Below are 14,029 nucleotides of genomic sequence, written 5' to 3'. Positions count from 1 at the left end.
GAATGCTAGCATATTTTAACTTTATTTTATAGTAATATTTTTTTAAAAATCACTAAATAGAAGCCACCTAACAAGTTAACGAGTTGAGAAAGGATTGACTCAAGCTTAGCTTCATCAGCTAATCGAGTTTGATTCACAAGCCATTAATCAAGTCGAGATTTAATCAGCTTGACTCAATTACACTCCTAAGTAAAATTTTATCATGACTCTACTAGTCACTAACCTAACAAAAAAGAACTAAACTCTTTCTTAAACAATTAAATGACAAAATAACATAAAGAATAATATAGAACAAAAAAATATCAGCTCTATGTTGGGAAAAAAGGGACTTTTTTTTTTGAATGAGTATGAACCTCCACAAAGACTACACGAAAATTGAAATTCAATGCCTGCAAGTGCACATATTTAATGAAGCAAATAAAATAGATCAGAGAAAATACCTGCAAGTGCATATGGCAGAAAACAAATATAAGGCAAAGGTGAAACCATTTCAATACCAGCCAGATGACTACTAGAACTAAAAATCAAAACTGCAAAATAAGGAGAAAGAAACGCAGAACAAAGCCAAATAGACATATAGGGAGAAAACCACCCAGTTACAATCCAACAAGATACAATTCAGATACAAATTCCAATGCAACAAGAATAATAGAATATATAAATAAAATCGAACAGAAGCCGCCTGAACATCATGAAATAGGAAGCCAAAAAAGCCCATACAAACTATGCCCAGGAGCCATCAGTAACGTTAGAAAACTCAGTTATAAGGCAGAAGGGGTGTTGTACTATAGGCAAAGGCATACAAGCGGCCCTTCTGGAACCAATGAAGGACCATTTGTAAGTTTAGGGATTTGTAAAATCTTCTTCTGGGTTCAGCAAAAGGAAACTTGAAGTTCAGAAGGTAACTCTTATCATTAAAGGTAGCAACCTACCACAGCATGCCTGCAATTTGAGGGTAGCCTTCGAGATCATAAACCTGAAGTTCACATCTCTCCATTTCAATATGAGTTTGCTTCCTGAGTCACTCCATATACATGTAAAGAGTCTTGTGTCTTAAGTATCAAAATCTTAGAACAACAACTATATGTCCCATGATCATGAGGTGTAGAAATTTTTTTTTGCATGCACATAAAACAAAACAGCAGAAAGTTGAAGTTACCACTTGAAGGGGATGTTCAGTACGCCTATTTAAATGGATTTTAAATAAGCTTTAAGCTAAAATCCTCCATACACAATGTAAAGATCCTTTAATATCTGCATCTTCTATATCCTAATTTTATCAAATTTTGATTAGGGGTTCGTTTGGGGAAGCTTTCTTACTACTTTCTAAAGTAATTTTTTAGTACAAAAAATTTTTGAATAAAAATTTTTTATACTAAAACGTTACTTTAGAAAGTAATAAGAAAGTTGTCCCAAACTAAACCTAAAATTGGCACAAAACTAGGATCTACCAAAACCCAATTGTGAACTAAGTATTAGGATTTAATTGAAGAATTGGGGCAACCACAAGCGTCCGTTAAATACATGCTTGTGGGCTATATCTAGCTCACCAACACTATTTGGGAGTACTAACAATACCCACATTTAGTTGTTACACGTGCTTGTGGGCTATATCTAGCCTTTATTACTTTAAACCCAGGTGCTCGGGGGTGAGGATCGGAGTTATGGAAAAGGAGGAAAGAATGCAGGTTCTTGTCTCACGCACACTTTGCTCCGCCTCATGTGACCAGCACCAACTCCACACGCAGCCCTTCCCCGTGCTCCCGTGACCCGTGCGTCTAACCTAGGCACTCTGTTGGCTTGATCCCTCAAGCCTGCGTCCGTGATCCGCCTCTATGTGATCTGCTTCGGCCTCTTCTCTGCACGCGGACACAGACTACAAAAACGAGATCTCCTTGTGCAACATTGCCCGTGCGATCCGCTTCAAATCATCTCCTCTTCTTCCCTTTTTGAATAATAACCTTCTTCCACCTTGAGATCACTTCCACCAGGCTCTGATACCAATTTGTTGGAATTCTTGTAGGAGTTCTTAAATGAAAGAGAGAGGGAGAGAGCATAAGTCTTGGAAAGGAAACACTGAACTTAATTCTGATTATTTGGCTTGGGTTAGCATTTAGCAAATATTATAACCGTTATGTCCATATATAGACATAAAGGAATGCACAAAGCAAAGGCTATACAAGACAATACAAAAAAATGCCTAAAGAAAGTACACCTATATAAAACTAATAAAAAAACACAAAAAAAAGTTGGATCACAATAAACACTAAAAATTTCCACTTTCAAACAAGTGCATTATTTAGCATGTTGGCCATATTCTCCGGGCAATCATATTCGATGAAGTGATTTTGACTTAGAATGTGTTGACTCTAAATCAAATAAGAATTCATCATTGGTGATCTAATATGAGGCATCAAAGGGTGTCAGCCAAGATATTTTATAAAATATTGCTACAAGATTTATATTTGAGATGCATTCCTCTATTGTCTATTCATACCATAACAATTCCACACGAATTTATTTTTATCCATTAAAATATCACATCAGTGGATCATACTCACTTAGATGAACAATAACTTATTGACATACATTGCAAAATGATCGTTCAAGTCTTTGACTTAACCATTTCACTTGGACCCGCATAGAAGCATAACATATAGTCATCAAAGGGGGCAATAGTTCAATCCTTATCCCTATATAATGCCTGTGACATTTCCTAGTGGGAATAATAAAAGGTTATTGGTTCTAAAAAGTTAAGCACTTCAAGTTTGGGAATGAAAAAAACTCGTGCAGAGGAGCAAATTTCTGTCAAGTAAAAGATTAAGCCAATGATAAAAGCATGACCAAGAGAATTTGGTCTCTTATGAGGACTTCAAGTTCCTAGTTTGAACGTTTTCTATAAACACAGGCCCTCATGATCAATTCTCTCTCCTAATAGAGATAGAACTCTAAATTAAAGCAAGTGGTGTAGGCTCTCAAACAGACTTGTGCTACGATGGCTTTCTTAGTGCAAAAAGGAGATACTTTGCTCCCATGCTCGAAGGAGTTCAATTTGTGGGAGAATAACAAACTTGATTAAGATCTTATTATTGCAGAATCTCAGGAAATCATGGACTGTATCGAAGGTAGCAGCAGACCAAACCTAGCTAGAAAATTCTTGTTTATAGCCATGAGTTTATTTGTCTAAGGAGACTTCATAGATTGGGGGATGGAAGTTGATTAAAAACCAATTTCAAGCCAACACAAGATGAAGAAAGGCTTTGTTCGCTATCATCAAGAAGGATCAAAAGTTCAAATGCATGATATTAGGGAATAAATTGGACTTTGGTTGTAACCACAATATAAATGTTGTCGCTATCAAATTGGCCACTCTGTTAAAGATAACAACACATGCTCTTGCTAGTATAAAATTTTGTGCTAGGTTTTGTTTGGTTAGATTGATACAATATTGGCTTCTTTGTGAGCTTGGGTCAAATATACATAAAGTGAAGGTTGCTTTGAAAATTTGAAGTGACCCAGTGTTAAATTTTCGGCGTTTTTATAGATTTTGTAAAATTATAGGTTATTCATATGTTTTTATATTGTAGGGGCATTTTATATAATTTTAGGGGTTGAGGGCTAAGGGCCGATGAAAATAGGAAGGTCGACTACAATATGAGATTGTATATGGGGAGTTAGAGATCTTAGTAGCTTGATATTAGAGGTAAAACTCAAGTTGGGCGACTAAAAGATAGAATTGGTTGGTGGGTAAAATTTGATTGAGATGTGATTTTATATCAACACAGTCATCGTGAAAGAGCTAAGAGTAGATATCAGTGTTAAGAATAAATTGAATAGTTCTTCTTGACCAAATCATTGACTTTCTAACCCATTGAGTAATTTTTTTAGAGAAAAAAAATATTAGATCATTTTCATAATTTAGAAAAATCTAAGTTATTAAAATGGTGGAATTTTGATTTGAGACTTGTTTAAAAGTTGATATGGTCAAGGGGAGGCAACCCACTAAATTTCATATTTTTTGGGCTAAAATTGAATATTTCAAGTTAGAGGAAATTTTTTGTTTTTTGGTTTCTACAATAAAAATACAAGAATTTGGAATTAAAAATTTAAAAACATATGGTTATTATTTGAGAGGAGATTTCTAATGAAACTGTCACACATCTGTTCTTTGAGTGCTCTTATACTTTTTCCATACTTACTGCTTTATTACCTGGAACGAAATACTTTCTTTTCAGGCCATCTATTATGCAGGTTTTTGATTGGGTTAAAGTTCAATACAAAGGCAATGCGAAGGTTAAAAATTACTTTTATGTGACTGTTTGTTGTGCTATTTATCATATTTGGAAAGAGAGGAATGGTAGGAGATTTGGTAACTCCTTCAATTGCGACACATCTCTGCTGCATATCATAAAGAGAAACTTATGTGAGAAAACATTAAAATGGGGGAATTCTATGGATTTAATGGAATTACTGTAGGTTGGCAGGTTCTCTTCGTGCCAGCTTCTATATTTATTTTTTGGCCCATATGCTGCAACTGCCCCAGATCGTTGTCTGAAGCCTCCTGGACGATGATGATGCTCCCAAATTTTTGTTTTTTCCCTTGGAAGATCTACGGGCAACCAGGGAATTTTGTATGCTTCAAATCCTGATATATTATATCTGAGTCCAGGTGTTTCTAAGGCTTGGGAGCTCTTTTTTGACGGTTCACACCCGTATAACGTACGCCAATTTTGTCTCAACAGTGCGCATTTCACAGTATTCTGCAGGATAAGACTGTCTGATAGGCTCTATTAATATTTAGAATTACAGTTTTTCTTTTGTATTTTTGCAGCTATGCTGATAGAATGTAAGAGGTTTTATCTTTGTTTAGCAGCCTTTTTTAGCTGATAGTTTTGGATAACTACTACTGGCAAGTTGTGGTAGTAGTTAATTTTATTATTGTATTCTTTTTGCTGGAATGAAATGGGCCTAGGCCTTAAATTTTCCCAAAAAAAAAAAGGATTATTTTGATAATTTTTGCCCAACCTTAAGGCGATTTAAACAAAATGAGTATTGGGGTTCCTTCCTACCATGATTGAAGAATCTACTCTATATTTTGGGAGTTTTTTGGGAATTTGTAGAATACTTAATGTATTTTTTAATTTTGGAGGGAAAATGAAAATTTGGGTAGAAGTGGGCTTGGAATGTTAACCAGATTGATCAAGCTTTGGCATAGGAAGGACAACCAAAGGTTTATAAACTATCCTTCAGAGTTCCATCAAGAAGTATCATACAAAAACTAGAAGTTCATCCAATCACAGCAAGCTACTCACTTATTACAAAGGGCGCCTTAATATAGACAATGACTTGTCAATATATAGCAAATCCTAGTAGTATCTACGTGAAACCCAACTCAAGAGATGAGAACAAAGTTGCCTAATCTGGATTGTTGCTCGACCTAATTTCAAAATTAGGTAACTGTGGGCTCCGAAAAATTCCATTTTATGTTTGTTGATCCCGGCCTCTCCACGCCATACGTCTATTTTTCTATTAAGTGTTTGTGAGACAATGACGGCAGAGAGTTTTAACGGGATTAGGTTCCGGGGGAATTTTCAGAAGGCAGATTGGGTTTTAGATAAGACACTACCCAGAGATTTCGCCCTCATTTTGTGAGGACTTTTTGATCTGAGTTCTGGTTTCCTATAGGCGCAAGCTAGATCGGATGGCGTCGGCTTTGCAAGAGGAGATGGCGGCCGGAGTTTGGCTGGAGTCGGCGAGATTTTGGACGGAGTATGCGGTGAGGGTCGGCTAGGGCACGGTTGCAATCAAGACTAGAAGGCAGTCGAAATGGGTGGAGTCTTGTATCGGATTGGGATCGGCCGGTGAATCGAAGCGGGATACTAAAATGGACGTCGGGCTTGTAGAAGACAGAGGATGACGGCTTGCTGGAGTTCAGATGGGGAAAGGCAGACGTCGAAGGGAGGGATGGCGAGTCCAGCGAGATCGACGTGCTTGACGATTCGTTCCCCGTGAGTCTTCCAAAAACCTCTTGCTTATAATTTCTTCTCCTTTTGAGAGCGTCTCTGTGCGTGTATGAGAGCGTGAGAGAGTTTCTGTGAGCGCGCTTCTCAGAGTGTGAGAGAAAATGAGGGAGAGTTTTTTTATTTTGAGTCGTGAGGAGCAGTTTCTGCCGAGAGGAGTGCGATCGTGGGCGGTTATAGGATCGATCGTGGCTGAGGTGGAATGAGAAGTTAAGTGCCGTGGGTTGTGTGGTTTCAGTTAGAGCTATGGGGTTAATGGCTTTGTCTGAATGTAGGTTTTTGGTTTGGCCGACAGTCATAGGTCAACAGTAACTTAGATAAGGGCGAACAATGGAAAATAATCATCTATAGTGGGTAATCATAAGAACTTCGACGAGAGCAAAATTTGATAAACAAAACTAGTATCAATACTCCTTTGGTTCACCAATAAACCTACTTTCTAATAGGATAAGTTATTATAAGGAAGGTGAGTGTTGTTTGAATGAAACTTTTTTATAATTTTTTCCCTACCTTTTTTATTATTTGCCTAAAAATTATGCCCTATAAAGTAGCTCTTATACAATTTGGAAATTAAAAAAAAAAAGGTGGTGCCAAAAAAAGCCTTCATGAGATGTTATATTAAAAAAAATTAAATGAATAGACCCTTTATTCTTCTAAAGTGGAGCATATTTACAAAATCATGCATCACAGGGACTATGGTCCTAGAAAAAGCCCCTCATTGTCTAGTTCCCACTTTAGGCACAAAGTTGTTAATAGGAATGTGCAAATATTTGAAGATTCAAAGAAATAATCTAAACCAAACCAAGATGATTAATTTGGTTTGGTTTTGATACAAGTCAATTTGATATTGGTTCTTAAAATGCTTAAAACCAATTTAACAAGTCAGTTCTCAATTGTGACAATCAAATAACCTAGAACTAAATTGAATCTGATGTAGAAGTTTAAAATTTGGACAGGTGATATGAGTAAATAAGAAATTAAGTGGTTAATAGTTGCATATTATTAGTTTTTGTTATGTTCAAGATGATGACCAAATGAAGTATACAAAAGTTGCATTTTTTTAATTTAATATAAAGATGGCTAAAATTTATTTCTACTCAATTATGAAATGGATTTTAATCATGTCTCTATAATTTTGATTTTGAATGAATGATTGATGGTCATATTATCATTTCTATTAAATTCAAAAGAGCATAATTTTATGTAGGCAATCTACATATTGGTATTTCATAGCCAAATTATGATCCATATTTTTGTTCTTCAACTTTAATCGTTTATTTTGTTTAAGCAAATAGCAGGTAGTATAAATTTGAACCTGAGAATTGAAGCAATTTGAATCAAATTCGGTTCTGATCTAATTCAGGTCAGATATGGTATAAAATATGATGGAAATGAACATACTGAGTTGCAACCTAGTTGTTAGAGATACTTTGTAGAAAGGGTTTTAAAACTTGAACAAGTTTGGTCCTTTGATATGTCATTCCAATTATAACTCATAAAGTTCACACAAAGAACTTAGAAATTAAAAAGAAAAGAAATGTGTGTTACTGACAAATATCATAAATTGAGTCTAAAAAAGTAATCGGAAAATTATTTCTATTCTTCAATGACATTATACAAAGTTTATATAACGCTTGAAATGACAGTGGAAACACAGAGAAGTAGCAAAATCATCTCCAATAAGACAAGAAATTAAAACACTCAACTAGAAGAAACTATCAGAACAAAAAATAAGTAACAGAACCTGCAGAAGATGAGCACAAGTGGAACGCCTTCTCTTAACCTCTCCCAAATGAATTGCAACCCAAATTTACTGAAAGAAATTTTTCTTTCAAGAGACATTTATCTGCCAGCGCCATATCCCAAAATCTTCTTTTTGATCTTTCTGACCTCTCCACCACCCGACTCACTCTCATCCCTTGCTCTCTTCCCGGTAGCTCCCTCAGCCCTCCTCTTTGTCTTTCTATGTTTTTCATCCTCCACTCTTTCTTCTTCTACACTATCCTCATCGTTATCATTGTCATCATCACCCAGCTTCTTTTGAGGCCAATTACTCTTCTCATAAATCGGCAAAGCCAGCGATTCCGATGTTTTGAGATGGAAACCCTTTACACTCGACCACTTCCGTGGAACATTCTGGACCGCCCCATCCACCGCCGCCATCAAATTGTCAACAATCTCATCGCTTCCCTGCGACGCTCTCCCCACCCTAATGCCGCAGCACGTACCGGAGCCGAGATTAAGCACCGTCGAGAAGCACACTCGTCTCACATATTCCGGCCACACCTTCCGCGTGAAATCTACCTCCACAGGCATACTCCTCTTACTCTTCTTGTTCTTCCCCTTCTTGTCAAAGCTACGTAGAAGCCTAGCGATGCGGCGGTCCACAAATAGAAGTTCACCGCCGGGAAGGATTCCAGAGCGGAGATCGGAGAGGGAGAGGATTTGTGAGATAGGGATGGAGAGAGAGCGGACGAGGTCGCGAGCGGCGGAGAGGGTGAGGAGGGAGTTCGGGCGATCGTCGAGAATGAGAGAGACAGTAGAAGGGTCGTGAATAGGATGTGGAAGGGGAATGCGGTAGGGTTTGGAGTGGACCTTGTGTGGGGTTTTGGTGAGGGTGAGGATAAGGTAGATGGAATCGTCGTGGCCAGCGGCGGCGATGTTATTAGAATTTCGTTGGGCTCGGATCCATTTGAGCAGGGACCCGACGGCTCTTGACGCTGCTGCACGGCCTAGGCGGGATCGAGGTGGTGACCGGGGAGCGTCGGCCATGGTGGCGGAGGCTTGGCTTAGGTTGAAATCGTTGTGCGCTAGCTGAATATTTATTTATCATATTTGTCTTGAGAAATTATTTGGGCATCTACGATGATAATAGTACTATGAAGAATTTTTATAACATTGAAGCTCTTCATTTTCAAGTTTATTTGAGCTACAATTCATCAGCTTGTGCTTTGTCTAGCCAATCAAGACATTCATATAAAAATATATTAGATAAACATTATTAGTTCGGTTTTCAATAAATTTATCCTTAAAGAAAAATCAAAGAATTTGATAAGATTATTTTTCAGAAATAGCTTCTTGGCCTACTATGTTTGTAGAAAAAAAAAAAGCTTAAAGCTTTGTCTTCTTAAACAAAAAGAAAATTGACCTCATTTATTAGCATCAACTCTACAAACTAATTCTAAACACCATTACAAAAGTGTTCTCATCATATTCCTTATAGAGATTCCACAATGAGTGCCAAAATGTAGTCGATTATTTTTATCTTTGTTATGTATTGCTCAGATTTTATGATAGTTGTTCCTAGCATTCATTGTATCCTCCTAGTGTTATAAATATAGAAGTTTGGAGTGCTGTAAGAAGAGAACCTCTTGTAATAAGCTCCAAGATGAATGAATAAAGCTCTCCCTCTCTCCCTCTCTTTCTTAGGAAAGTTGTTATTGCAACAAAACAAGGAAATCTAGAAGCTCTTTCTCTTCCAAGATCTAACAAGTGGTATCAGAGCATAGTGGAGACAATCAATGAGAGGGAAGTTTCTGGTCCAAGAAAGAAAGGAGGAGATGTTATGCAAGGGTGCTTGGTTTCCCTGATAAACAAAAATGAAGGCGGTGTCACTACCTCAGGTGTTCTTGCGCAATTACGACATCGGCGAGGCGTGGGAACTGTGCCAGCTTCACGAGATTAGGGAGATGGAGATGTTGCTTGAGGGGGTTCCTCAGCAGGATTTGTCGCTCGTGTGCGGTGGTTGTAGTATAGTTCAGTTCATACCATGCAGGAAGTGTATTCAAAGCCAGGCAGTGCGAGTGAGTAGGCGGGTTCGATTCATGGGCATGCAAGACGCGCGCAAGGCGCATATGCAGGTCGATTACACATGCAAGGCCGTGCAGAGTGCGAGGCGCAGTCTGGCATCGCGGGCTTTTTACATGTGTTCAGAGAGGACTGGTGCCATGTAGATCGGAGTCAAAGACACACAAGACGGGCTAGCTTGATCACGTAAGGAGTTATGCAAGATGCAGGTTGATACCATGTACAAGAAGGAAGCATGAGGAGGCTGTAGAGAGGCGGGTTGTCCGAGTGTGAGAGGTTGACCGTCGCGGATTCAAGATCCTTTTTATTGATACAGTTCATGTTTACATCTTTTGAGGTGGAGCCTCCAGGTAGGAACGCGTGCAAATCGGCAAGCAGGGTAATTTGGTTATTGTGTGTCATAGTAGATTAAAACTAGAAAGATCAAGAACCTTGGGGAGGCATGTTGGCCGCGTACTCGAAATGGGATTGGTGGCTCGTGGGAAGTCACGAGTAAGAGAGAACATGGGTGCCCAGGGAAGACTAATGAGCCAGAGTGTGCTCATTGCTAGAGTGAGGGCTGCGAAAGAGCGACATGTTGGACTAGAAGTACGGCAAGAGTTGAGGCAATGCACAAGGCACAGGGTGTTTTTGGGATCACGGGAGGAAGCAACGACTAGTGCAGATGCTTTGTGAGTTAGAATGCGCGATAGGAAGAGCAAGTTGGAGCCGCTAGATCTGAATGCATTACAATGAAGGGGTTGGGCCTCGAGCATCTGAATTAGGCCTCGATTCAGCATGTTTGTTGGGGTTAGTGCAGGAAAGTCAAGTCAGTATCACTGCAAGAGAGGGTTTCTTGTGAACAAATGGTTTCTTTATTTGATCATAAAATCTGACCGAAATATGGAGATTGTTGTGTATTGGTCCGGTTTTTTAAAATAGTTGTTCACTAGCTACATGTATATGCATCATAGTATTATAAAAGAGAGGTGGTAGAGTGCTGTAAAAAAGAGCTCTTATAATAAGCTCCAAAGATGAATGATAAAGCTACAAACACTCCTCCTCTCCCTGTCCCTCTTCAAAAGTTGTTCTTCGCAATAGAACAAGAAAATCTTGAAGCTCTTTCTCTTCCAATGATCTAACAATGCTTGATACAATTTTATATTAGTATGAGAATTATTTTTATTTAAAGCATGTTGGTGATTTCATGCATCAAATTTTATCCCTTTGTTGAGATTAAACTAAATTACAAATAAAAATAAATTGACCAAGACATAACAACTATCTTATTAAGAAAATACTAATAGACTTCTTATACATTCACAATAGTTTTTTTTTTTTGTTATGATTATACTTGTGAAATTATTTAATAATTGAGATTGTATTAATCTCATATTACGTTTTTCTGGTTATTCAGAATATAATGATTATATATCACAATTTCTTTTTATTAATATGTCATGAATAGTTGAAATTCAACTAAATTTACACGTCTTATTACGTTATGATAGTGACACAATAAATTTTTTTAAATGTAGCATTTTTTATGAAAACTTTATAACATAGGTTTTCGTTTGGGATGACTTTCTTGCTGTTTTTTAAAACAGTTTTAGTAAAAAAAAAATTTATTCAAACTTTTTTAGAATAAGAAAAGCTCATAAAAAAGCATTAAGAAGTCATTTCCAAATACAAGTCTTTAGGATGAAATTCTTTTTTTTTTTTTTTAGATGAAGATTTTTCATTAAAGGCATTAAATGTATCCTAATGTCTTTGCTTCCCATAAATTCAGCAGAATTTTATAGAGATCGGCTTTGCCAACATCAATATTATCCGCACATATATTATATATGAAATACAAATAGTTACAACGACTTAAAATAAAACAAGGAATTGCTCCGATAAATCTCTAATTACAATGTTCATTAAATCAACAAAAATTAATAAAGTAAAATTGTGTTTTATTAATTAATTTTTTTATATAAATCAAAATTAGTTTTTTTTTTTCTAAATAACTTGAATGAAATCAATAGAAAGCCTATAATTATGTGATTATTATGAGACAATATTAATTACTGAATTCAAAAAGTTTGTTTGCACATTTGAATATAAAATATATTGTGATATATCAATCAAATAAAATTATCTTAGATTCAGCAACGAGCGCGTAAAATCTCGAGGCAAAATCAATCGCAGAAGCTTCTAAAAAATTAAACGCTGGGATCACCTGCACTCAGGATTTCCAGAAACTTATAGTCCAAGATTAGCGTCTCGAGAAATATGATACCCAACGACACCAAATTCAACTCTGCGATTGAGCGCCAAATGCAGTCCTTAATCAGAAGTCTCGAAGCGAATGTTGGATAGTTTCATACACCACACATTTGAGATTACGACGTATTTGGTCACCCAAATGACGAGCTTATAGTCAATCGAGCGGCGACGAGAAAAATCCAAACCGAGCCCCAAGAATGTTTGAATTCCGATATTGTTCAGAACCTTCAATGTTTTGATAAACGTATCCACGATATGGTTCAATATCGGCCATGCCATCCGAACCATCTCACCTTTGCACTTGATTCATTCCTATTTTAGGGTCATGCAATTCCTCAAACAAAACTTTCTAAATAGCACCTTTCACTTGAGAGGTGGTGAGAGCCCAAAGCAAGAAAAGAAGCAAGAGATGGAAAGGAGGGAATAAACTCCTCCCCGACACCGTAGAATTTTGCTTTCACGGCGCTCAATGTGAACAGCCGGAATTCTGCCCGGCACAAGTGACTGCTTGAAATTCTGTGCCCACAAATGACAAATGATAAAACCGGAAATTCTGCCTGACATTCCAAGTGAGGTCGGAATTTCGCCTAATTTTCCAAAGGTGACGTCGGGAACTTCTTGGCTCGATTTCCAAGTGACGCGGAATATTCCTTAAGTGACTCTGAATTCAGCTTCGACTAACACACTTGTTTGTAGCACTGGATTTCAAATCCTGGAAGTGAAGTCATTGTAATCTAATCATCCTAAATTTTAAGGACAGAATGCAGTCTCTTGTTCTTAAGCAAACACTAGTGAAATTATTTGCAACTAGGCATGACCCCATGATTTTTTTTCCCTTACAGGCGTAAAAAATCCTGGTGGTTTTTTTTTATTTCTCTCCTGTTTGTGTGCTGGATATCTCGTGCAACGCTGAGACGAAAACTTCTAACTCTATTCGCTGCGTATTATTTATAATACTGCAACAATTATAAAAAATGAAAATTAATAGATTCCATAAGTGAGAGGAAGAGAGAGAAATTTTGTCCTTTAAATAAAAATGAATAGAATTAGACTGGTTATATAACTATGTAGCGAGTTTATTTATATGAAATTCACATCTTCTTAGTTGACCGTAACCTCCCGGAACGAAGCCGGAGCTGGGCTTTCAGGCGGGAAGGATACCGGGAAGAAGAACCTGCAAGAGGATTAGCAGAAGACACCAAAATGGAAAACGGGATAGTAGTAATACTAGCTTTTCATGATATTTCTTCTGTGTAATATGATCAACTTTCCCTTGAGTATATTATAACTCCCTACCAGCTACTAAGAGACTATACAAAATAGATAAAGGGAGAATGCAGAAATGTTCTTTTTAGCGAACTTAAAATATGAAAATTCCAGAAAAGGTGCAGAGCTGCGGTATGTGGAAGGAATTACCGCAGGGCGTCTGGTGATCCGCTGTGGAGTATGATAGGTCCATCATGCCTCCACTCTTTCAGAGGAGCTGCTTTTGGATATGATGTGAGAAGCTGGTATCTGCCATCATCTGGAGGATGATATTCATTATTCGGGTACCACATTGAAGGTGGGTGAAGTTTGGATATGGAGCAGGTAAAGTTAATGACATAAGCATTGGTCCATTTATCTTTGCGCAGACGAGAAGGGTCCCGATCTTTCCGTGGGCTAAGCTTGGAGTATGTCCCTGTGGGAAATCGCTCACGACGCCATTTTCGGAGCATGGACTAGTCCCCAGGCTAAAAGATTTGAACCTGCCTATTGCTATTAGCCACATTTGCCTTATATTTAGCAATTGGTTCATATAAGCTTAGGAGTGTACCTTCAATGATGTTGTGAAAAACTGTTGAAGCGTCTAGTCTGGAGCCATCTCGTGTCTTGCGACATTTAGAGAATAACAGCAACTCGATCCAGTGATTCGGCTTTTGGTGTACACTATGCTGAAGGGCTATGTCCCG

The 14,029-nt window shown here is 37.6% G+C and overlaps 1 protein-coding gene across 3 annotated transcripts; it reads right to left on the bottom strand.

The window, feature by feature from the left end:
* Positions 1 to 544: 544 nt before the first annotated feature.
* LOC110113447 (ribosomal L1 domain-containing protein 1-like) lies at positions 545 to 8,843 on the bottom strand. Of its 3 annotated transcripts, none has more exons than XM_020846041.2 (2): positions 7,765 to 8,843; positions 545 to 976 (listed from the first exon to the last, which is right to left on the bottom strand). In XM_020846041.2, exon 1 carries the CDS (start codon positions 8,790 to 8,792, stop codon positions 7,863 to 7,865), a length of 930 nt encoding a protein of 309 aa, XP_020701700.1. In that variant the 5' UTR covers positions 8,793 to 8,843; the 3' UTR covers positions 545 to 976; positions 7,765 to 7,862. The 3 variants fall into 3 exon arrangements, with proteins under 3 accessions (XP_020701700.1, XP_020701701.1, XP_028548019.1); XM_020846042.2 differs by lacking the exon at positions 545 to 976 and adding an exon at positions 1,465 to 2,028; XM_028692186.1 differs by lacking the exon at positions 545 to 976 and adding an exon at positions 1,465 to 2,016.
* Between the last annotated feature and the right edge of the window lie 5,186 nt (positions 8,844 to 14,029).

The sequence above is a fragment of the Dendrobium catenatum genome, unplaced genomic scaffold (assembly GCF_001605985.2).
Source record: "Dendrobium catenatum unplaced genomic scaffold, ASM160598v2 fragScaff_scaffold_156, whole genome shotgun sequence".
NCBI classification, from domain to species: Eukaryota; Viridiplantae; Streptophyta; class Magnoliopsida; order Asparagales; family Orchidaceae; genus Dendrobium; species Dendrobium catenatum.
This window is presented reverse-complemented; position numbering and strand designations above follow the sequence as displayed.

What these genes read in the sequence shown, in the direction of transcription:
- LOC110113447 (XM_020846041.2), bottom strand. Translation starts at nt 8,792, where the DNA reads ATGGCCGACGCTCCCCGGTCACCACCTCGATCCCGCCTAGGCCGTGCA.